Source organism: Schistocerca americana, chromosome 2, assembly GCF_021461395.2.
Source record: "Schistocerca americana isolate TAMUIC-IGC-003095 chromosome 2, iqSchAmer2.1, whole genome shotgun sequence".
Taxonomy (NCBI): Eukaryota; Metazoa; Arthropoda; class Insecta; order Orthoptera; family Acrididae; genus Schistocerca; species Schistocerca americana.
In genome coordinates, this window is record NC_060120.1 from 984,181,031 (window position 1) to 984,206,580 (window position 25,550).

The 25,550-nt window shown below is 38.2% G+C and overlaps 1 protein-coding gene across 1 annotated transcript in view; it reads left to right on the forward strand.

The window, feature by feature from the left end:
* LOC124596265 (dynein axonemal heavy chain 7) overlaps nucleotides 1-25,550 on the forward strand; it is a 1,038,560-nt gene that overhangs the window by 875,805 nt on the left and 137,205 nt on the right. The window contains 2 exon segments of the mRNA XM_047135340.1: nucleotides 9,971-10,122; nucleotides 10,234-10,453. Coding sequence (XP_046991296.1) covers nucleotides 9,971-10,122; nucleotides 10,234-10,453 — 372 coding nt within the window.

A 25,550-nucleotide genomic window follows, 5' to 3' on the forward strand; every position in this document is an offset into this window, starting at 1 on the left:
ATCCCAGCCCTATCCTGCTATACCTCCCCTTCCCTACCTCAGCTTCTACCTTACCACCACTGTCCACTGCTTCTCCCCTCAGGCTCAGTGCCCACAGTCCAGTGTCATTGGCCACAGACAATGGTCATGTGTGTATGAGTTGTGCTTGCATGAAAGTATGTGTGTCTCCTATTTTAGAAGAAGGTCTTGTGGCCGAAAGCTAAAATGTGTAGCAGTCTTTTTTTGGGCCTGTCTGTGACTCAACATCTCCCCTATCTGGTGAGCAGCAGTCTATCGTTTTCATAATATTGTTGTCATACCATTCCAGGTTTTCCATTGTTTGATACTACAATACATCCTACACTTCATCAGTATCTCATCAAATCAGGAAGAGAATCCCTACATATCATCATCACAGCATATGTAATCCTACCCATAATATCTATCGTACTACTCATAGTAAATTCTCATATATCGACATAAATACATAACCTAATGTCCCTAAATTATAAAATATTCTGAACATAGTGTATCAGTTCTCAAATGATAATCATGCAGCACATGTTCAGTAGATTCAAAACTGACAAAACCTTCACTTCAGTATGTTTCAAACATTATACCAGTTAACACCTAATATTACTCATATAAGACTTAGTTCTCACCTGTTACAGCATTTGTGTGTTATGAAAAATAATCTCCTCACTCTAATCATTGCTCCAAGTAAAATGTACTTCAGATAATGGACTAATGAGTCAGAATTATTATTTTATTGTCTCATTATGTAAATTGATGAAAGGAGAAAATACAGAAATGCAGTAAGTGAAGCAGGCAAAAAGGAATACAAAAGTCTCAAAAATGTGATCGACAGGAGGTGCAAAATGGCTAAGCAGGGATGGCTAAAGGACAAATGTAAGGATGTAGAGGCTTATCTCATTAGGGGTAAGATAGATACTGCCTACAGGAAAATTAAAGAGACCTTTGGAGAAAAGAGAACCACTTGCATGAATATCAAGAGCTCAGATGGAAACCCAGTTCTAAGCAAAGAAGGGAAAGCAGAAAGGTGGAAGGAGTATATAGAGGGTGTATAAAGGGGCGATGTTCTTGAGGACAATATTATGGAAATGGAAGAGGAAGTAGATGAAGATGAAATGGGATATATGGTACTGCATGAAGAGTTTCACAGAGCACTGAAAGACCTAAGTCGAAACAAGGCCCCGGGAGTAGACAACATTCCATTAGAACTACTGACAGCCTTGGGAGAGCCAGTCCTGACAAAACTCTACCATCTGGTGAGCAAGATGTATGAGACAGGAGAAATTCCCTCAGACTTCAAGAAGAATACAATAATTCCAATCCCAAAGAAAGCAGGTGTTGACAGGTGTGAAAATTACCGAACTATCAGTTTAATAAGTCACAGCTGCAAAATACTAACGCGAATTTTTTACAGACGAATGGAAAAACTGGTAGAAGCTGACCTCGGGGAAAATCAGTTTGGATTCCGTAGAAATGTTGGAACACGTGAGGCAATACTGACCCTACGACTTATCTTAGAAGAAAGATTAAGGAAAGGCAAACCTACATTTCTAGCAATTGTAAACTTAGAGAAAGCTTTTGACAATGTTGACTGGAATACTCTCTTTTAAATTCTGAAGGTGGCATGGGTAAAATACAGGGAGTGAAAGGCTATTTACAATTTGTACAGAAAGCAGATTGCAGTTATAAGAGTCGAGGGACATGAAAGGGAAGCAGTGGTTGGGAAGGGAGTGAGACAGGGTTGTAACCTCTCCCCGATGCTATTCAATCAGCATATCGAGCAAGCAGTAAAGGAAGCAAAAGAAAAGTTTGGAGTAGGCATTAAAATGCATGGAGAAGAAATAAAAACTTTGAGGTTCACCGATGACATTGTAATTCTGTCAGAGACAGCAAAGGATTTGGAAGAGCAGTTGAATGGAACGGACAGTGTCTTGAAAGTAGGATATAAGATGAACATCAACAAAAGCAAAACGAGGGTAATGGAATGTAGTCAATTACATTGGGTGTTGCTGAGGGAATTAGAATAGGAAATGAGACACTTAAAGTAGTAAAGGAGTTTTGTTATTTGGGGAGCAAAGTAACTGATGATGGTCAAAGTAGGGAGGATATAAAATGTAGGCTGGCAATGGCAAGGAAAGCGTTTCTGAAGAAGAGAAATTTGTTAACATCGAGTATTGATTTAAGTGTCAGGAAGTCGTTTCTGAAAGTATTTGTATGGAGCGTAGCCATGTATGGAAGTGAAACATGGATGATAAATAGTTTAGACAAGAAGGGAATAGAAGCTTTCGAAATGTGGTGCTACAGAGGAATGCTGAAGGTTAGATGGGTAGATCACATAACTAATGAGGAGGTATTGAATAGAATTGGGGAGAAGAGGAGTTTGTAGCACAACTTGACTAGAAGAAGGGATCGGTTGGTAGGACATGTTCTGAGGCATCAAGGGATCACCAATTTAGTGCTGGAGGGCAGCATGGAGGGTAAAAATCGTAGAGGGTGACCAGGAGATGAATACACTAAGCAGATTCAGATGGATGTAGGTTGCAGTATGTACTGGGAGATGAAGGAGCTTGCACAGGCTAGAGTAGCATGGAAAGTTGCATCAAACCAGTCTCAGGACTGAAGACCACAACAACAACAACATATGTAAATACACAAATCATTGATTGAAAGCATAGGAGACTTTATCAGTATAAAAATGTAATTCTGATGTATACAGTGTGGAAAAAACCTCATTATGAATTTATTTCATTATTGTGCAAACATAATTTAAAATTTCCAAGAGTCAATAATATTTTTACAGTGTGGTGGAGTGTAATATTACCACTGGTAAACCTAGTTTCACACTATTTAAGTTTAGCAGGCTTGGTAAATGGATCATCTTTGCCACTTTTGTGATCCATTTACCACACAAAATTTAAACTTAAGTGTTTATATAATTATTTCACCATCTTTCTAATGTCTATGGTATATGGAACAGCAGACAAATTCCCAACATCACATGCAACTGCTCTTACACAGCTTGTCACAGCTTTTTATTATTGAGTGGATTACAACATCCCACAGTGTCAAATTTGCAATCACAATAAAAAAAATTTAACAGCCAAAGGAGAATGATTTCATTTAAAAATTTCACTAAGGCTGTGGGCCCAGTTATCCTCACACTTAGTCAATAATGCCTTTAAGATAACAGAGACACCATTATCAACACCTCACAGAGTTTGAACACTGTTCTGTAATAGGGCTATGAGAAGCTGGATGTACCTTCAATCATATTATAGAAAAACTTGGCGGGAATGTAGCCACTCTACATTAATGCTGGCAGTAGTGGTCATGAGAATATATGACCACAAGAAGACCAGACTCCAGGTAGCCACATGGCACTACCAATAGGGAAATGTTACAAATTGGTTACTTCAAGGACACCTCTGAGCCAGACACCCTGTAGCATGGATTCCACTGACCCCAAACCAATACCATTTGTTACTTTACTGGTGTCATGAGAGAGCTCGTTGGAGGGCATGCATGGAGGTCTATTGTGTTTTTAATGAAAACTGCTTCTGCTTTGGTGCCAGTGATGGCCATGTGTTGGTTAGGAGAAGGCCAATTGCAAGCTTGCTAGACACACTTGAGCTACATCTGGAGTTATGATCTGTACTGATTTCATATGACAGCAGGAGCACTCTCATGGTTATCCCATGCACCATGACTGCAGATTTGTACATCAGTCTGCTGATTCAACCTATAACATTCACCCAAATCCTGCTGCTGTAACCTAATATGTTCTACAGAGTGCCAATATGTTGCCCTGGCATGCTCGATCGCCAGATCTGTCTCCAGTGAAGCACATATTGCCATCCACAAACAGCATTAACCATCCCTGTATTGACCAACCAAATGTAACAGGCATGGAACTCCAGCCCACAAACTGCTATCTGGCACCCGTACAACACAATGCATGCAAGTTCACATGATTTCATTCAACATTCTGGCATTTACACTTGTCATTACTGTACAAGCATTTCAAATTTTCAGTGGCATATCTCGTGTTTACATTAACCTGTGATCTTGCAATGTTGATCACTTAAATGTTTTACCCAACCCAATGTATTCTTGTATTTCATTACTCTAGATTAATTATTTTTTGATATTTCCATTTTTTGAATCAGTGTACTTACATATTACTTGCGCAAACAAAGTTGACACTCGGCGTGGTGGCTGATGGGAGTGACTGTAAATGGGAAATGCCGATGTCAACTTTGTTTGTGCATGTAATATGTGTTTGTGTATGTTCCACATCTGCTCTTAATCCGCAGGATCAATTTCAACCAAACTTAGTACACATATCACTTGCTGTCTGGAAATAATCGCTGATGGGGTAAGAACCACTGGAGAGAGGAGAAAGCAGGAGATAGACTAATAGAAGATTGGAATAAATACCTACCTAGACAATGAAGTACATAAAATAAAAATGACATTGGGCCTAACATGGAATCATTCGGGACTCCCTGTGAATAAATTTTCCATTCTGAGAAATAGTTTCTTGTACCTGACATTAGAAGCATTATTCATTTACAATCTATTAAATATGTGATTTGAAACATTTCATAGCATTACCATTTATTCCAGATCTTTCTAATTATGTAACAGTAGAGAGTGGTTTACACAGTCAAAAGCCTCTGTAAGGTCACAGAAAATTCCTGTGACTCTTTAGGGTTTGTCCAGAGACAGGTAGATGTTCTCAACAAATTTGTTGATGGAACAATTGTACTTTTCCTTTTCGAGAAGCTGAACTGATTTAATGTAATTATATTAGTTTTTGTTTTGAAATTTTTTATCAGGACTGAAACAACTATTCGAATACTTTGGAGCGTATTCCAAAGGGCCTTATTATTTCTCAGTTTCCTACATCTTCCTGTGAGCCGTTGTTGAACAGCTTTACTGCTGCATACTTTAGAGAAGCTGAGAAGCATCCTTCTTCAAATGACTTGTTTATTATTTCAGATTTGCATTACACAAACCTGTAACACTATTAGATTCCCATGGTGACATCTTTGCATTTGTCATTCTCTTAAGTAAAAAAACATGTTCATTGTAACTTGTAGTTGAAATAAAATTTTGCTTTATACAATATTTTAATCTGCAAGTCCTACAGTGTTTCCTTTCAAAAAATATTTTATGTAGATATTGGCTATCGCCTTACTTCTGCTCTTGTAAATGCTTTTCATTTTCATTTTTCTATATTTTTACATCATTTCAGTGCTTTCAGTTGAATTTTGTTAACATTTGCCTAAAAATTGTGCCAAAAATTGGTAGAATTTGTAATTTTGTACATGACATGAGCACAATTTGTTGACAAACATCTACTATTGCCAACCCACCTACACCGACAACTGTATTTTATGCATTTTTCAACAAAAATTGGTTTTCTGTATGGAGGTGTTTTTAATGGTATTTGTCTGATATAATTCTACATTAACAATATTATTTTTTACAGTGCTGAACCATTCATCTGATTTTTTCTGTTCTGATTCTAATGTAAGTTCTGTTTTCATACTACAACCTTGTTACAAAGGTTTGAAATCTTGTTTCTCAAATTTTTTACTTCACTGATCATAATAGATGTATGACTGTTTTAGTTCACTTTTTGATGCCTTAATTTTATTGCCCAATGATTGTTCCAGTCCATTCCATGACTGTTCTTAACTGTGATTTAGACCATGTGTCATTGCCTCAGTCTTACCCCTAAGGTATTTATTCTGATTTTTTATTTCCACTTATTCTTTAAGATTCTGAATTGTTCCTTCAGAAGTTTCATTATGTGTTCACCTAACTTTTGTAGGTTGTTGTTGTTGTTGTTGTTGTGGTCTTCAGTCCTGAGACTGGTTTGCTGCAGCTCTCCATGCTACTCTATCCTGTGCAAGCTTCTTCATCTCCCAGTACCTGCTGCAACCTACATCCTTCTGAATCTCCTTAGTGTATTCATCTCTTGGTCACCCTCTACGATTTTTACCCTCCACACTGCCCTCCAGTACTAAATTGGTGATCCCTTGATGCCTCAGAACATGTCCTACTAACTGATCCCTTCTTCTAGTCAAGTTGTGCCACAAACTCCTCTTCTCCCCAATTCTATTCAATACCTCCTCGTTAGTTATGTGATCTACCCATCTGATCTTCAGCATTCCTCTGTAGCACCACATTTCGAAAGCTTCTATTCCCTTCTTGTCTAAACTGTTTATCGTCCATGTTTCACTTGCATACATGGCTACACTCCATACAAATACTTTCAGAAACGACTTCCTGACACTTAAATCAATACGCGATGTTAACAAATTTCTTCTCTTCAGAAATGCTTTCCCTGCCATTGCCAGTCTACATTTTATATCCTCCCTACTTTGACCATCATCTGTTATTTTGCTCCCCAAATAGCAAAACTCATTTACTACTTTAAGCATCTCATTTCCTAATCTAATTCCCACAGCACCACCCGATTTAATTTGACTGCATTGCATTATCCTCATTTTGCTTTGTTGATCTTTGTCTTATATCCTCCTTTAAAGACACTGTCCATTCCATTCAACTGCTCTTCCAAGTCCTTTGCTGTCTCTGACAGAATTACAATGTCATCGGTGAACCTCAAAGTTTTTATTTCTTCTCCATGCATTTTAATGCCTACTCCAATCTTTTCTTTTGTTTCCTTTGCTGCTTGCTCAATATGCTGATTGAATAGCATCGAGGAGAGGTTACAACCCTGTCTCACTCCCTTCCCAACCACTGCTTCCCTTTCATGTCCCTCGACTCTTATAACTGCCATCTGCTTGCTGTACAAATTGTAAATAGCCTTTCGTTCCCTTTATTTTACCCCTGCCACCTTCAGAATTTGAAAGAGAGTATTCCAGTCAACATTGTCACAAGCTTTCTCTAAGTCTACAAGTGCTAGAATAGTAGTTTTGCCTTTCCTTAATCTTTCTTCTAAGGTAAGTCGTAGGGTCAATATTGCCTCACGTGTTCCAACATTTCTACAGAATCCAAACTGATCTTCCCCGAGGTCAGCTTCTACCAGTTTTTCCATTCGTCTGAAAAGAATTCACGTTAGTATTTTGCAGCTGTGACTTATTAAACTGATAGTTCAGTAATTTTCACATCTGTCAACACCTGCTTTCTTTGGGATTGGAATTATTATATTCTTCTTGAAGTCTGAGGGAATTTCTCCTGTCTCATACATCTTGCTCCCCAGATAGTAGAGTTTTGTCAGGACTGGCTCTCCCAAAGCTGTCAGTAGTTCTAATGGAATGTTGTCTACTCCCGGGGCCTTGTTTCGACTTAGGTCTTTCAGTGCTGTGTCAAACTACTCATGCAGTATCATATACCCCATTTCATCTTCATCTACATCCTCTTCCATTTCCATAAAATTGTCCTCAAGAACATCGCCCCTTTATACACCATCTATATACTCGTTCTACTTTTCTCCTTTCCCTTATTTGCTTAGAACTGGGTTCCATCTTAGCTCTTGATATTTATACAAGTGGTTCTCTTTTCTCCAAAGGTCTCTTTAATTTTCCTGTAGGCAGTAACTATCTTACCCCTCGTGAGATAAGCCTCTACATCCTTACATTTGTCCTCTAGCCATGGCTGGTTAGCCATTAAGCACTTACATTTTTGTAATAATAACATAAAAAGTGTTTAGCCTCCTCTTTCTGTTTTTCCATGTTGAACGATGTTGTCTAACACAAGAAAGACAAGTTTAAAGTACTTATCTCTTTTTATGTTTCCCATCAGTGATGTTTGATATAATTAATTTCCCTTCCATATATCACATTCCTTGTCCATCCATCCATTTCACTTCTGGTTAATACTGCCGTCCATATTTATAATTTTGAATTTTGCATGAAATTTTGTTTTTGTGCTACAAAGGTATTTGAAGCTCAAGATTTGATTGACCACGCTGTCTTGAAGTTTTCAGCGTATCCCAGCTCATCTCCACCAAATTAAAATGTAACTAGCTTTCCTGGCTACAATGCAGCTGGAGAGTTCCCGGCTTCTTTGATGTTGGGTTCGTGAGATACTATTTTAAAATCTTCTATAATACCCTAGTTTCATATATTTATGTGATTTTAAATAACCATGTGCTCCATCAACCGATCCCTTACCATTTATTTAATGACACCATCATATCCTGGCGCTTTCTGAGTTTTAATTTCTTTTGCAGCCTTAAGATAGTCATCCTTTCTTATGGAAGGTACTCATCCAGACTGAAATTTTTACCCTGCAGCGGAGTGTGTGCTTATATGAAACGTCCTGGCAGATTAAAACTGTGTACAGACATTTGCCTTTTGTGAGCAAGTGCTCTGCTGACTGACCTATCCTAGCACAACTCACACCTTGCCCTCACAGCTTTACTGCTGGCAGAATTAAAGCTGTGAGGATAGCCTGTTTAGGTAGCTCAGATAGTAGAGCACTTGTCCGCAAAAGGCGTAGGTCCCGATTTCGAGTCTCAGTCGAGCACACAGTTTTAATCTGCCAGGAAGTTTCAAGGTACTTAAGTGCTTGCTATGGTTCTTTCATTTTCAAGATCCTTTAGTTGGGATGGCTCTTTGTATAGGTTCCCCCCCCCTCTCCCCCCCTACATCTTTCAAATATCAGTTTCCCGTTTTTTGTTTAATAACCTGTTATTCCATCCATTACTTCTTTCAAATTGCTTCTTAATCAATTTTTATGCTTTTTTATGTGTCCTTTCTCCATTCTACATCCAGTTCCTTGCACTGTCTCATTGTGCACTCTTCTTTGGCTGCCTTGCTTCTCACTTGAGGATTTTGCGGTCTCTTATAATTTATAATTCATTCTTCACTCTTTGACTTTCTGAATTTCCTTCTTTCCTCCTGAAGTTCAAGCATATGATTTATAATCTATAGTTCTTTTACTTGTTTTGTGGATTTTTTTCATTTCTTATGTTGTGATGTCTAAAAATTTTTGTTATTTTTCCTTGGCTCTGTCTTGTTTCAGTTTCCTAACACTATATCCAGATTCTTTTGAAAGTTCTTCCTCTTCCTTCTTAGTCTTATGCTTGGATTAAACATTTCTGGGTTGTGGTCACTTATTACATCTGTGCCTGGATAACTCTTCCATTACTGAACTAATTTACATATTTTACTCTTATCGTAATATTTCCTGTTTGAGTCCTGGTGTAACTTCTTCTTTTGGGCTATTTGAACAAAGTGTGTTTAATTACTAGTCCTTTCAGTTAACAGAAGTCTGTTAGTTGTTGCCCTCTGTCATTTTTCACAACAAGATCATATTGACCCTCTGTATTGTGATCTTTCCGTTCACATATAGAAGCATACTCATGTGCAAAATAATAAGATTCTCACTGTCCTTAGACATTTTCATCACTTTCTCTATCTGGTTGTATATTTGGTCCTCTCCTCCTACTGTATGACTAGTTTATGGTGTTAAAGAGGTTGTCACTGTTATTAGCAGATATTATTTGATTTCTTTATGGGGCATATTTCTTTAACACATTCTTCACTTCTGAATTTGACGTTAAACATAATAGACAAGGTAGTCACTCAGATACTGAAACTGACGTGTTTTCTTACCTTTTTAGCTTAGTTGGTCAACTAGTTTTTGTGTGTGCAGCCAGATCATAATCATTTCTTGTACCAGCATTTTTCTTGTTGTGGAATATAACATACCTCTGAAACACCTTTATGTAATTAAAAAGCTAAAGAAAGATGATAATAGTCTGTGTATTAGATCACAAAATTATTAATAATGATTGTGGGACCTAATTAAGCATGGAATGGTCACCTTGATTTATAGTTTCAATTTAAGTATTCATCCATGTCGGTTATAAAGCAAGTTTCTTTCCAGATTTACTTTATAAATATTAACCATTGAGTTTTAAATTTTGTATAAATTTATTGAATTTAATTTTATTTTATGACACAAATGTTAAAAACAGGTTTGTGAAAGCTTTACACCTGAAACGACACACCCAGATTTTCGAATGTGGTTAACATCTTATCCCGCGGATCACTTTCCAGTCACAGTGCTGCAGAATGGTGTCAAAATGACAAACGAGCCTCCAAAGGGTTTGAGAGCCAATATATTAAGGTATTTTTTACAAATGTGTAATTTATTTTTAAATAAGTCCAGTGATGCAAAGATATATTAACAAATAACTTGTTTTAACTAAATTTTAAAATATGTAATAAAAATCTTCAGGTCATACTTGAGTGATCCAATATCTGATCCAGACTTCTTCGAAAGCTGCAATCAGCCATTGAATTTTAAGCGACTCCTTTTTGGTTTATGCTTCTTCCATGCACTGACACAAGAAAGGAGAAAATTTGGTCCTCTTGGATGGAATATACCATATGAATTTAATGAGACTGATCTTCGTATCAGTGTGAGACAACTGCACATGTTCTTAAATCAATATGAGGTAAAGTATACAGGAGTTTACTGTTACTTTTATTGCTATTACAGTTGTACCTTAAAAGTTACCCAGAACCCTGTGTCAGGGGAGACTTATAAGATGGGATTAGAAGGAAAGACTGATTGTTGGGGACTTTACTGGATGACATTTGGAAACCGACTAGCATAAAGGGGGACGATAGGGTAATATGCAAGATACAGATAACTGACAAAACGTTGTGCATGAGTTAATAAGAGCTGAAAGCTGAGTGCATTGTATGTGGTAGAGAGAAGAGGGCCGATAGACAGGCCAGAAAATGAAAGATATAGAAAACTAAAAGGGAGTGAAGAAAGGAACGGTCACTGAGAAGAAATGCTTAGATCAAAAAAATTAATGCAAATTAAGGCCAAGCGAGAGGCAGGAAACAAGTACATGATGTAACATCAGTTCTTAAACTCATACCCAGAAATGAGATCCATTCAGCCCTACTTTTTGCCCACCACACCTACAATAACTTTTCTTGCCCTCCAAAGTGCCACAATATCCCTGTCTTCTACACCTATTTCCATACTGTTACAGGAAAAACAAACACGATTTGTGGAACGTAGTACTTTATAAAACAACACGTCAGATACACATTGTACATAGCACTGAATACATTGACTGGGGAACAGTAATACAGGGTAAAGAATAGGCTGAGCACTCATTTGTGGTCACTTAAGTAATGCTGTTTCTTTGGCAGCTCACCAGGAGATTGACCCAGATGGTCTCTGTAAGTGGGCCTGTGAACTGTACGGGCACGCGCTCTCTGAAGTCACACACGTCATGAGTGAAGGTACATTGCTCCTTCTAGAGGGTGTGAAAACCACATACATATATACAAAAAAACACTAACCACAGAAAAATGTATAGTAGAGAAAAGACAAGCACTGGCCCCAGGTGTGTGTGTGTGTGTGTGTGTGTGTGTGTGTGTGTGTGTGTGTGTGTGTATGTGTGTGTGTGTGTGTGTGTGTGTGTGTGTGTGTGCGTGTGTGTGTTTGGTGGGAAGGGGGGACTGCTCTCAAAAGGCACTGAGATTATGATTCACACAAAACACCAGTGATGGTGCTGATGTCCATTTCATCATGATGAAGGCTGCTGCAGCATGTGGCAGGCAGGCACCAGTGGGTAGGGGTGGAAGTGATGAGCGGCATGTTGGCACACCATAACCCTAATCGGGAGAGACTGTAGGGCAGGACAGATTTTATCTTCATTGTTATGCTAAGATGGTGCCCATAGGAAAGTGTAGTGTGCTTCTCTCTCGTTAAAAAGGCAAAAAATGAACAGTTCTTCGTGTAGAAAATGTAAAAAGCGTGTGATGAAGGGTATTCTGTGTATCAAATGCAACTTCTGGTTACGCGAAAAGTGCGCAAAAGTAAATCTAAAGTTCATCAGTGATGATTTTCCGTGGACATGTCACGGTTGTTTACGTGACGAAACGGCCTATCTTGTAAGTGCAGTTGATACAAAAAACGAAATTATAAAGTTACTACGAAGTGACATTGAGGCATTAAAAACCAAACTTTCGAACATCAAGAAAGAAAACAATACATTAATACAAGAAAAGAAGTCCTGTGTGTGTAAAATCCATCAAATGGAAAAGCAAGAAGATCACGAAAACACGAATGACCGACCGTACATTAAAAACAACATTTCAAGTGTTCCCGTTGATGTCTCGGTAAACTCAGTAAGCCAAAAACCGGAAGATATATATAAACGGAAGGTGGTGACATACAGCAAAAGGAAAAACAAGGCGACAGATACGCAACAAAAGGAAAATGACTTTTTAATAATTGGCGATTCGCTGCTGAAGAATATCACTGTCCCCAATTGCAAGAGCGACGTATGACCTGGCATTAGAACGCATCAACTCGGTAAACATTTTAAAAATATGGTAAATGCAAGACAAGATACTACAGAATCAGATTCTGAAACCAGACATAACTATAATGGGGTGTTTATACATGTTGGAACGAATTCGTTAAGGATCAGCGGTGAGGAAGAAATGGCAAGCGAAACAAGAAACATGATTCGTTCTACAAGAAATATGTATGCAGGATCTCGTCTGATACTTAGCGGATTCATAAACAGAAGGTCGGTGAGTGAAAAATATATCGCCAAAATAAACTGTGCTCTTAAAGAACAATGTGATCATCTTGGGGCAATTTTTATAGACCCAAACAAATTCCTATGTGAAAACTCACTAGTGAAGGATGGCTTGCATTTAAATAGACTGGAGTCTGTAACGTTCAGCAGAATGTTTGCAGATGTCTGCAAAATCATTAGATGCAATGGAAACTAATATGGCCTGAAGGGGGTGAAAAATCATACACTCCAGCTGGAAAAGAAAAATATAAGCACCATACAAAGAAAGATGATACTAAAGAATTTGCCCCAGAATACAGCTCACAAAATGTAAACCAACAAAAGAAAAATTACATAAAAGTACTTCATCAAAATATTCGATACTTTGGTAACAAAAAATTAGAAGCAGAAGTACTCCTGAGTGAAGTAAGACCAGACATATTATGCATAAGTGAACATGGACTAACTGAAAGTAAAATACATAATGTGGCAATAAAGGACTACAAACTAGCTAGTTACTTCTGCAGATCTAAATATAAGGGTGGTGGCATTTGTATATACAGTATATTAAAACAGGTACTCTATCAAAGAATGTAAACAGTGAAGCTGCTACATTTCCCATAGCTAGAGAAAAAGACTTTGAAGTTACTGGTATAGTGGCAGAGGATTTTAGAGTATTTTGTGTGTACAGGTCACCATGTGGCAATATTAGCGTCTTTCTAAAAAAATTGCTAGCTTATTGAGAATGAATATGAAGAGAAATCTTATTATATGTGGAGACTTCAACATTGACATGGGAAAAGACACAAAAATAAGACAGGATTTTGAAGAATTGTTAATACAGCATAACATGAAAGCGACAATAACTGCACCAACAAGAGTGACTTCACAAAGTGAGACAATTATTGACAACATAATTACTAATATGTGTAACTATGAGTCACATGTAGTTCAGATAGAAATATCTGATCATCATGGACAACTAATCAGCTTTTGCAGAAGTAATGACACAGTATCAGAACCAAAACAAACAACCAAAAAAATTAGGATCATCAGTGAACAAAATATCAACATCTTTAGAACAATGTTAAGTAAGGAAACTTGGAATGAAACCCTACAGGCCCCGAATGTAAATGAAAAATATGATGCATTTATTTCAACAATTAAGTACCATTTTAATGTAGCATTTCCCAAAGTAAAGAGACAAGAAAGGCAGCAAGATCAAACAGAGTGGATTACCAGTGAAATACTAGAACAGCGAAGGAAGCTTCAGGACGTGAGACGGATGGGCAAAGCTGAAAACTATAAAATGATTAAAAAAAAGTATAGAAAAACAATAAGAGAAGCGAAAGCAAGAGCAATTGACACAACTATAGCGAACTCAAAAAACAAGGCAAAGGCAGCTTGGAATGCAATCAATGCTGAAAGAAAGGAAAAAGATGGGTCAAACAAAGAAGAAGGTATTAGGTCAATTAAAATAGACAACACAGTGGTTACAGGTGGTATGGAAATAGCAAACATACTGAATAATAACTATATCAGTGTAGTAGAAAACCTAAAATTGGAAAGAAATAGTCAAAAACAGAAGGGTATTAAGGTACCAAAAAGATCATGCACTACTATGTTCTTAAGACCAGTCACGGAAGATGAATTGCGGAAAACTATACAGAAACTGAAGTCCAAGAAATCAGCTGGTGATGATGAAATATCAAATCATGTAATAAAGCTGGTATGTGAGGAGATAATAACACCACTGCTGAACATAGCAAACTGTTCTTTCAGAGATGCAATTTTTCCAGAAAAACTGAAGATAACGAAGGCAGTGCCAGTGTACAAGAAAGGGTGTAAGGATGATCCCAACAACTACAGACCAGTTTCACTGATATCAGGTTTCTAAAAAATCCTAGAAATGCTTATGTATACCAGATTAGTTAACTATTTGGACAAACATAACATTCTCATGCCCTCACAACATGGTTTCAGAAGGGGTAAATCTACAGAATAAGCAATTGTCAGTCTAACAGAATACATTTTACAGTCCTTAGATGAGAAAAAGGTTGTCTTTGCAATGTTTCTGGATCTTTCAAAGGCATTTGACACCATTGACCATGAAATGCTGATACAAAAATTAAGCAACTATGGTATTTGGGGGCAACCACGTGAATGGATAAAATCATACTTGTGCAACCGCAAGCAGTATGTGTCATTAGGAAACTCGTACCAATCAGAAACCAAATCCATCAAATATGGAGTGCCACAGGGTTCGGTAATGGGGCCATTGTTATTTAATGTATTTGTTAATGATATAGGTGTTGAGGAGGAAGAAAAGAAAATATTGTATGCTGATGACATGACTATACTAAATAGTGACCAAAATATGGAACAGCTTGAGAGAAGAGCATACATATCTGCAAATGTCACAGCTCAATGGCTGTTGGAAAATGAGCTGGTTATAAATCTAAAAAAGACTATGTATGCAGTGTTTAAAAACAAGGAAAAGGCTGTAGACATGGATTTAGTGGTTGATGGAACAAGGCTGGAAGAAGTAGAATCTGCTAGATTCTTAGGTATTCTTGTGGATAATGAACTGAAATGGAAAAAAAAACATATTAATAATGTCTGTAAGAAACTGAGATCTGTCATACTTACAGTATGGAGTGACTGTGGGGGGGAACTCAAACAAACAAGAGACAAAACGAGTATTCACATTACAAAAAAAAAGCAATTTGGACCATTTTAAGAAGAAAGACCTCTGAAACATGCAGAAACTGTTTCAAGAATTTAGGTATCTTAACTTTTCCATCGTTGTATATATACAAAACAATAATGTACATCACAAAAGGTAGTGAGGACTGGATTACAAATGCGAGTGTACACATCCACAATACAAGAAAGAAGAATGAAGTACGGAGCATACCCCACCGACTGGCAATGCTAGAAAAAGGACCCCAGCACTCTGGTATCAGACTACTAAGAAGTCTGCCCAAAACCCTGCAAGATAGTGTACTTCACAATGACTTTCCAAGGAAAATTAAAGACTATCTCATTGAAAAAGAGTTTTACAGTGTTGCATAATACTTATGCCATTAAATTTGTATATATTGTTACTCGTTATCAGTGATGTAAAAATGTAAGCTAAAGGTGTAGAAAAATAAGTGATAAAGAATGTTAACACTTTGACATGTCCTATATTACACGTACATTTACTGTACACAATGTAATCTTACAGGATCAAATAAAATTCAATTCAATTCAACGGCATTTCCATAGCAATGTCCTTGTGAAGGTGTTTGGTTGGCACTGTAGGTATCGGGAGTGGGGAGTGGCATTGGATACAACAGCTTCTTATGACCCAGAAACAGAGGTGGTGTCAGGTGCAGTGGAGGTGGCATCAGTGATGACAGTTGAGGAGTGGGGTCAAAGGCAGGAACCCCAGACACCTATCTGCCAAGCAGCAACCGCCTCTGCAGCGCAAACCAGACTGTCTGTGACACAGAAACAGGCATCGGTGTGGTGGCAGGGGTGGGGGAGATGATGGGCCCTCTGTAGCAGGCCCTTCCATGCAGAGTGACAGCTGGTCGAAGTGATGGGATGTCCACCCATCAGGACTGCAGATGACAAAGCCATGGGCCCAAACAGGCATACCCAACCAAAACCACTGTGTTGGATGCAGCAGGTGAAGGAGGGTCTGTGGCTGGCATCTATGCAGCAGCTCCACTGGGCTCTTGTCCTTCACTGGAGTGATATGGTACGAACTCAAAAAACAGTCTAAAATCGAAATGTAGATGCTCCCATGGCCACTGTGGCATCATCCAGCAGGGAAAAGATGCCTGTGGTGATAAGCTGCATAATGTCCCCATCTGTTCGTGTCCAATACACATGCCAACATGCGAAACCCATGGTTGCAGAGGTCCCCCAACGACTGACATGAAGAGGCTGCAGTACATTATAGTGTAAGGAAGCAGAAATCACAACCCGGGGAGCAGTGTCCTCCATAACTAGCAAAAGAACCACATCTGACACAGAAAGGTGATGCTGGAAGGAGAAGTAATTATGCAAGGGATCCAAGACATGGCCCCAGGGTCTTTCTGGCCAACTGTACTGCACAAAAGAGAGGACCCAACTAAGTACAGGATCCATGACAATACCCAATGCTGTTGCGGCACTAGTGATGGGAAAACCTTCAATCGCATTCTGGTTATCAGTATCTCAATAGAAACAAAGGAACTTATTCTGATTGAACACAGGGTCCAGCCCCATGAGAGAAGAGATAAGGTATTGGCATTCACTTGTTGTGATGTTAGCCAGTAATGGACCTGGTAATGATAACAGGAGTGAAAGAGAGCCCATTGCTGCAAACGATGTGCTACTTTGTCCAGCATGGAAACCACAGGGTTAAAAAGAGCAACCAACAGCTTGTGATCTATGAAGAAATGGAAGTTAGGACCATACAAGAAGATACGAAATTTCTCAAGGGTGAACACAACCACTAAGGCCTCCTTTTCAGTCTGAGAATACTGCTGCTGAGTGGGAGTTAAAGTCTTAGAAATATAAGCAAAGGGTCATTCAGACCGGTCCACATATTTGTGCACCAGCACCATGCCAAGACTGTGCTGAGAGGCTTCTGTAGGCAACATGAGATGCTGACTCAGCTTCAAAGTGGCCAGACATGGGGCAGTTTGAATCTTAGATTTACACAAAGCGAACACTTTGTTGCAAGCTGTGGACCTGAAAAAGGGCACACGTTTATGCACAAGTGCATTCAGTCATTGAGCAACAGTGGATGCATCCAGTAAAAACTTATGGTGGTACACAGCTTTACCTGGAAATGCCTGCAGTTCCTGCAGGTCAGCCACAGGAAAGCCATAATTGCATCAGCATGGTGATGCAACAGCTTGACTCCTGTGCAAGAAACCTCAAAATTGGTGATTAAAAAAATTGGTATTCAGCAAAATTGGGACCTGCAGAAAATAGTAATCAGATATTGCAAAGGTGGTCTTCAGTAGAAGAATCCAAAACAACAGTATTGTCAAGGTAATCAATGCAGCCAGGTACAGAGACTCCCAGCTGTTCTAAAAAATTGTGAAAAGTTGCAGACACCAAAAGGAAAGCATTTATATTGGTATAGCCCAAAAGGTGTATTGACAATGAGAAGGCACCTAGGGGCCTCATACAAGGTGAGCTGGAGGTATGCTTTGACAAATCAATCTTCAAAAAGTAGTGGGTGCCTGATTCTGGGATTCGAGACCACCGCTGACTAGATCGGAGTGTGCAGTCGACTTAAATACTTATCGGGCACTAACAACTAAGTACTGAGAACACAGACTGTTCTGGATGTAATTGCAGATATATCAAATCAGAATCCTACTGCTTCTAAGGAGCATATTATGAAAACATTAATAGATGCCTCACTCCTGATTTGATACAACAACAAAATTTATCACATTGATTAAATAGCGTGGACTAGAAGCCCATGTAACTCATTTGAGATCATGAATAGTGATACAGTCACTTATTGCTATTACTACAAGAAGCAATATGATCTTGATATGAATGACTTTCAGCAGCCATTGCTTGTCAGCCAAGTAAAGACAAGGATGCAGAAGCAATAGGATAATAGGATAGTATAAGAATGCAAGAACAGATTACAGAATAGTTTAAGATTTGAAGGGAATTCAGTGCAGGAAAAATAATACAGAAGAAACACCGAAAACAGCAAGGGATCCAACGGTTATCACTCTGCTCATTAACACGGAACATTAACGTCCCTGGGAGATATACAATTTTATGTCCTTTACATTGTATTTTCCTTTTTCTGATCCTGTTAGATGATCAACTAAAACTAAAGCTTGGGGTGTACGACCATTTGCACTTGGTAAGGTCCCTCATACTGTTGAAAACATTTATGTATTTCTTTCTTCAGGGTAGAGCTCTGAAGATGCTGTTTTACTAAGACTAGGTCATTAATGTTATACTTAGGTTCGACAGCCTTCTCGTTATATTTGCTCACTCATTGTTGTGCTATTTTAACTAAGTTTTTAGAAACTATTGTTTGATTAAGTTGGTGATCAACAGTAGGTTGTTCTGGCCAAGTAAAATATTTAATAAGGGGTGCTTCCACAAAAGGTTTACCTGTTACTTCCAAAGACATTAATCTAGTTGATAAATGTGGTAATTCATTTAAAATAAGCTCAAAGTCTTTAACTTTCATTGCCCATGATGTACGTTTTTCATGGCAGTATGTACAGCATAATTTCCCAACTTCTTTCATAACCCTTTCACAGGGGTTAGAAGTCAGATTATAGTTGAAGATTAATACCTGAAGAATATCATCCCACACTAAGAATTCTTTGAAGTCGTAACTAACAAATTGTGCTCCATTATCAAAGAGGAATCGTTTTGGTTTGTCCACCTCGATAAAGTATTGTTGCAAACAGTGTATCACTGTTGGTGTATTTGCTTTTTTAATAGGATACAACTTAACATACTTAGACCAACACTCTAAGAGAACAAATATGTGTGCCAGTCCTCCTTTTCCTTTCGGAATTGGTCCAAAGAAGTCCACTGCTGTAACATCATGTAATGCCTTAGGAATGATTGGATACATTTTGTATCTAACATGAGTGTTACACTCTTATACTTTCTGCCAGGTTTCACAAGTTTTAATTAAAGATGCTACCTTATGTCCCAACTTTTTAAGATAATAGAACTTGTTCATGTGGGCTACACTCTTTTATTCAAAAGTATCCATATCCTGTATGGACATACCACACAATTTCATCCCCCATCAACTTCGGGATGCATAAATGCCACCGTCCAGATGTTATACTGTCTCTCCAAAATAAATGTTGCCCTATAATTTTCCATTTCTCTGCCTGATTAGGAGGTAAAGATTTTCAATTACACATAGCATATATTTCTGTAAAGTAGGAATCATGATGGACATTGTTGTTTATTCTTTGAGACATTTCTTGTACCCTGTTGTGCGGATATTCTACTGTCATAAAATTAATCGCAAAAGTTACGTCAGGTCCTTCTGTACATTTTAGGTCTTTCATATCTACTGGTCATCTAGACAAAGTGTCAGGTACAATATTCTCAGAACCTTTTACATACTGTATTTTAATGCCATATTGCTGTAGGAACAATGTCCACTGCATTAGTCTACTATGTAATAAGTGACTACTCATTAAAAATGATAGAGCTTGATGATCCATATATACATGGATCTCTGACCCCCATACTAATGTCTGAAATTTTTTGGATAGTCCATACTACCGCTAATAGTTATTTCTCTGTAGCCGTATAGTTTAATTCATGTTTGTTAAGACTTCGGCTAGCAAAAGCTATAGATCCATGATTTGTACTTTCCAGACCCCATTCTTCTTGAAAAAGTTCTGCTGCTATACCATAGTCAGATACATCTGTTTAAATTTTAAATAGCTCACCCATAAACAGATGGTGTAGTATAGGTGATTCTACCTGTGCTTTTTCCACATTTTCAAATGCATCATTAGCCTCTTGGTCCCAACTCCACGGTATTCGCTTCCATAATTAATGCAGAAGTCTTGGGTCATTCAGCTCTTGACTTCATATATATGTTGTTGTTGTGGTCTTCAGTCCTGAGACTGGTTTGATGCAGCTCTCCATGCTACTCTATCCTGTGCAAGCTTCTTCATCTCCCAGTACCTACTGCAACCTACATCCTTCTGAATCTGCTTAGTGTATTCATCTCTTGTCCTCCCTCTACGATTTTTACCCTCCACGCTGCCCTCCAATACTAAATTGGTGATCCCTTGATGCCTCAGAACATGTCCCACCAACCGATCCCTTCTTCTGGTCAAGTTGTGCCACAAACTTCTCTTCTCCCCAATCCTATTCAATACTTCCTCATTAGTTATGTGATCTACCCATCTAATCTTCAGCATTCTTCTGTAGCACCACATTTCAAAAGCTTCTATTATCTTCTTGTCCAAACTAGTTGTCGTCCATGTTTCACTTCCATACATGGCTACACTCCATACGAATACTTTCAGAAATGACTTCCTGACACTTAAATCAATACTGGATGTTAACAAATTTCTCTTCTTCAGAAACGATTTCCTTGCCATTGCCAGCCTACATTTTATATCCTCTCTACTTTGACCATCATCAGTTATTTTGCTCCCCAAATAGCAAAACTCCTTTACTACTTTAAGTGCCTCATTTCCTAATCTAATTCCCTCAGCATCACCCGACTTAATTCGACTACATTCCATTACCCTCATTTTGCTTTTGTTGCGGTTCATCTTATATCCTACTTTCAAGACACTGTCCATTCTGTTCAACTGCTCTTCCAAATCCTTTGCTGTCTCTGACAGAATTACAATGTCATCGGTGAACCTCAAAGTTTTTATTACTTCTCCATGCATTTTAATGCCTACTCCAAACTTTTCTTTTGTTTCCTTTACTGCTTGCTCAATATACAAATTGAACAACATCGGGGAGAGGCTACAACCCTGTCTTACTCCCTTCCCAACCACTGCTACCCTTTCATGTCCCTCGACTCTTATAACTGCCATCTGGTTTCTGTACAACTTGTAAATAGCCTTTCGCTCCCTGTATTTCACCCCTGCCACCTTTAGAATTTGAAAGAGAGTATTCCAGTCAACATTGTCAAAAGCTTTCTCTAAGTCTACAAATGCTAGAAACGTAGGTTTGCCTTTCCTTAATCTTTCTTCTAAGATAAGTCATAAGGTCAGTATTGCCTCACGTGTTCCAGTGTTTCTACGGAATCCAGACTGATCTTCCCCGAGGTTGGCTTCTACTAGTTTTTCCATTCGTCTGTAAAGAATTTGTGTTAGTATTTTGCAGCTGTCACTTATTAAACTGATAGTTCGGTAATTTTCACATCTGTCAACACCTGCTTTCTTTAGGATTGGAATTATTATATTCTTCTTGAAGTCTGAGGGTATTTCGCTTGTTTCATACATCTTGCTCACCAGATGGTAGAGTTTTGTCAGGACTGGCTCTCCCAAGACCGTCAGTAGTTCCAATGGAATGTTGTCTACTCTTCACGCAGTATCATATCTCCCATTTCATCTTCATCTACATCCTCTTCCATTTCCATAATATTGTCCTCAAGTACATCGCCCTTGTATAGACCCTCTATATACTCCTTCCACCTTTCTGCTTTCCCTTCTTTGCTTAGAACTGGGTTTCCATCTGAGCTCTTGATATTCATACAAGTCGTTCTCTTATCTCCAAAGGTCTCTTTAATTTTCTTGTAGGCAGTATCTATCTTACCCCTAGTGAGATAGGCCTCTACATCCTTACATTTGTCCTCTAGCCATTTTGCACTTCCTGTCGATCTCATTTTTGAGATGTTTGTATACCTTTTTGCATGCTTCATTTACTGCATTTTTATATTTTCTCCTTTCATCAATTAAATTCAATATTTCTTCTGTTACCCAAGGATTTCTACTAGCCCTCATCTTTTTACCTACTTGATCCTCTGCTGCCTTCACTGCTTCATCCCTCAAAGCTACCCATTCTTCTTCTACTGTGTTTATTTCCCCCATTCCTGTCAATTGCTCCCTTATGCTCTCCCTGAATCTCTGTACAACCTCTGGTTCTTTTAGTTTATCCAGGTCCCATCTCCTTAAATTCCCACCTTTTTGCAGTTTCTTCAGTTTTAATCTACAGGTCATAACCAATAGATTGTGGTCAGAGTCCACATCTGCCCCTGGAAATGTCTTACAATTTAAAACCTGGTTCCTAAATCTCTGTCTTACCATTATATAATCTATCTGATACCTTTTAGTATCTCCAGGGTTCTTCCATGTATACAACCTTCTTTCATGATTCTTAAACCAAGTGTTAGTTATGATTATAATGTGCTCTGTGCAAAATTCTACCAGGCGGCTTCCTCTTTCATTTCTTAGCCCCAATTCATATTCACCTACTATGTTTCCTTCTCTCCCTTTTCCTACACTCGAATTCCAGTCACACATGACTATTAAATTTTCGTCTCCCTTCACAATCTGAATAATTTCTTTTATTTTATCATACATTTCTTCAATTTCTTCGTCATCTGCAGAGCTAGTTGGCATATAAACTTGTACTACTGTAGTAGGTGTGGGCTTCGTATCTATCTTGGCCACAATAATGCATTCACTATGCTGTTTGTAGTAGCTTACCCACATTCCTATTTTCCTATTCATTATTAAACGTACTCCTGCATTACCACTATTTGATTTTGTGTTTATTACCGTGTAGTCACCTGACCAGAAGTCTTGTTCCTCCTGCCACCGAACTTCACTAATTCCCACTATATCTAACTGCAACCTATCCATTTCCCTTTTTAAATTTTCTAACCTACCTGCCCGATTAAGGGATCTGACACTCCACGCTCCAATCCGTAGAACGCTAGTTTTCTTTTTCCTGATACCGACATCCTCTTGAGTAGTCCCCGCCTGGAGATCCGAATGGGGGACTATTTTACCTCCGGAATATTTTACCCAAGAGGACGCCATCATCATGTAATCATACAGTAAAGCTGCATGCCCTCGGGAAAAATTATGGCTGTAGTTTCCCCTTGCTTTCAGCCATTCGCAGTACCAGCACAACAAGGCCATTTTGGTTATTGTTACAAGGCCAGATCAGTCAATCATCCTGACTGTTGCCCTTGCAACTACTGAAAAGGCTGCTGCCCCTCTTCAGGAACCACATGTTTGTCTGGTCTCTCAACAGATACCCCTCCGTTGTGGTTGCACCTACGGTACGGCTATCTGTATCGCTGAGGCACGTAAGCCTCCCCACCAACGGCAAGGTCCATGGTTCATGGGGGGGTTCATATATATTGTCTATAATATCCGGCCATTCCAACAAATCCCTTCAATTGTCTTATGTTTCTAGTGGGTGAATACTCCTTAATGGCCTTTATATGTTCCGGATTGTGTTTAATTCCCAGCACTACTACAGTATGACCTAAAAACTTAAGCTCTTGCCTCACAAAATGCGATTTAGATAATTTTACTGTAATACCCTTTTCTTTAAATTTTTTCAGGGTTTTTCTTAAGGTTCTAATATGTTGTTCCCATGTAGCGGATATTATAAGGATATCATCCACATATATTATTAATTCTCTTAACCATTCCCTATGCCTCTTCCAGAGCACATATAAACACGGGTACTGAGATATTTAGTCCAAATGGTAACACATTAAGATGATATGATTTCCCATCAAATAGAAATGCTGTATACTTCTTTGAATCATGATGTTACTGAATTTGCCAATACCTAGAAGTCAGATCCATTGTGCTAAAATACTGTGCTTTCTCAAATTTGGACAGTAATTCATCGATGTTAATTGGTCTGTCTCGTTCCATCTCTATATGCTTATTCAAAGTGCGTGCATCCAGTACTAACCGCACACCTCCTGTAGCCTTTTTTACCACTACTAAAGGGTTATTCATAACACTTGTACTATGTTCTGTTATTTTATTTTCAATCATCTATTTCTTCCTTAACTGCTTCTTTCAGGCTTACCTGTATTGGATAGGGTCTACAAAAAAAATGGAGTATTATCTTTGACCTTAAATTTACATACATAGTCACTAAGACTATCAGAAAATACCATTTCATGTTCCAATAGAATTTCAGATAAATCTAATTTTTCATCGTTGGTTAACTTGGGGATTCATTTGCTTTGTTTCATATGTTATCTCAGTGTGATGCATGATTTACGTTTCCAGTATCTGGTGACAATTCCGCTGTTACTGTTAATCGTAAACACTGATTCTCAGCTTTCTCTTTACCTTTATAGTGGTCTGTCACAAACTTTACACAATATTTATCGTCACCTACTCCAAAATAAAGAAAATTTTCCTCAAAACTCAATATGACATTAAATTCTGATAGCCAGTCTATGCCAAACGACACACCTCTATTGATATTTTCCACTACCAAAAGTGTCTGACGAAATGGTACATTCCCAATGATGCAGTTCACCTGGGTCTCATGTTTCACAACTTCCTTTTGGTCTCAGTAATATCTGCTATGTACACTCCTGTTACCAGTAATAGCCGTAAGTTATGTTTAGTTCATAGTGTGTTAGAGAAACCATTAGAAGTAAGTGACACTTCAGCTTCAAACTTTTCTACGTTTCCAACTATAATTGGTTGTGGATTAACGTTAGTTAAGCTAGGTTCTTCTAGCAACAACCATTCTTTGCTCGGTAATTTATGCATAAAGCAAACATATTTATTATAAGTTAGGCCTCCTAATGTAGTTCTATGACCTGGGCCCTGGCCCTGGATGCAGATCGCATAAAGTTTTCCTCATTGTTTGTAATCACCAGCTGGTTACCAAATCAGGGTATTACATTTCCACTTTGTTCTCTATTGCTACAAGGTACAATTTCCTGCAACTTTACTGGGCCTATATTTGAAGGTGAATGTTTCTTTTGATAACTTTCGTTACCACTATTCTGACTACATTGGTGTACTCTAACTAGATTAGCTTCATGTCTCTTATTATTACTATTACTACTATTGTTATTTCTTTGGAAATTCTGACTTAGGATAACAATTCTTCTACGGTCTTCCACCCACTACATAATATATCGTTCCTAGCATAGATAGGTAATCGCCTTATTAAGATCCTAACTTACCCTTCTTCTTCCATGGGTTTATCTAAGTACTTTGCCCATGACAAATGCCAGTCAAAATACCTTCGCATTGTTCCCCACGTACTGTTATAATACTTTGGGTCCCACAAATCAGATAATAATTTTTTCTTGGGCACTTGCTGACCAATACTTCTCCTTAAACTTTTTCTGGAAGGACAAAAAATTCTCAATGTTCACAGTGGTTCACAGTGCCCCATTCTGAAGCCTCTCCTAAAAGGTACCCTACTGTGAATTCTATCTTTTGTTAGTCTTCCCTGTTTTTTGGCAAGTCTTGATTAAACTGTTTCAGTATATGTGTTGGGTGTACATCCCAATCTGGCTTAAATTTTG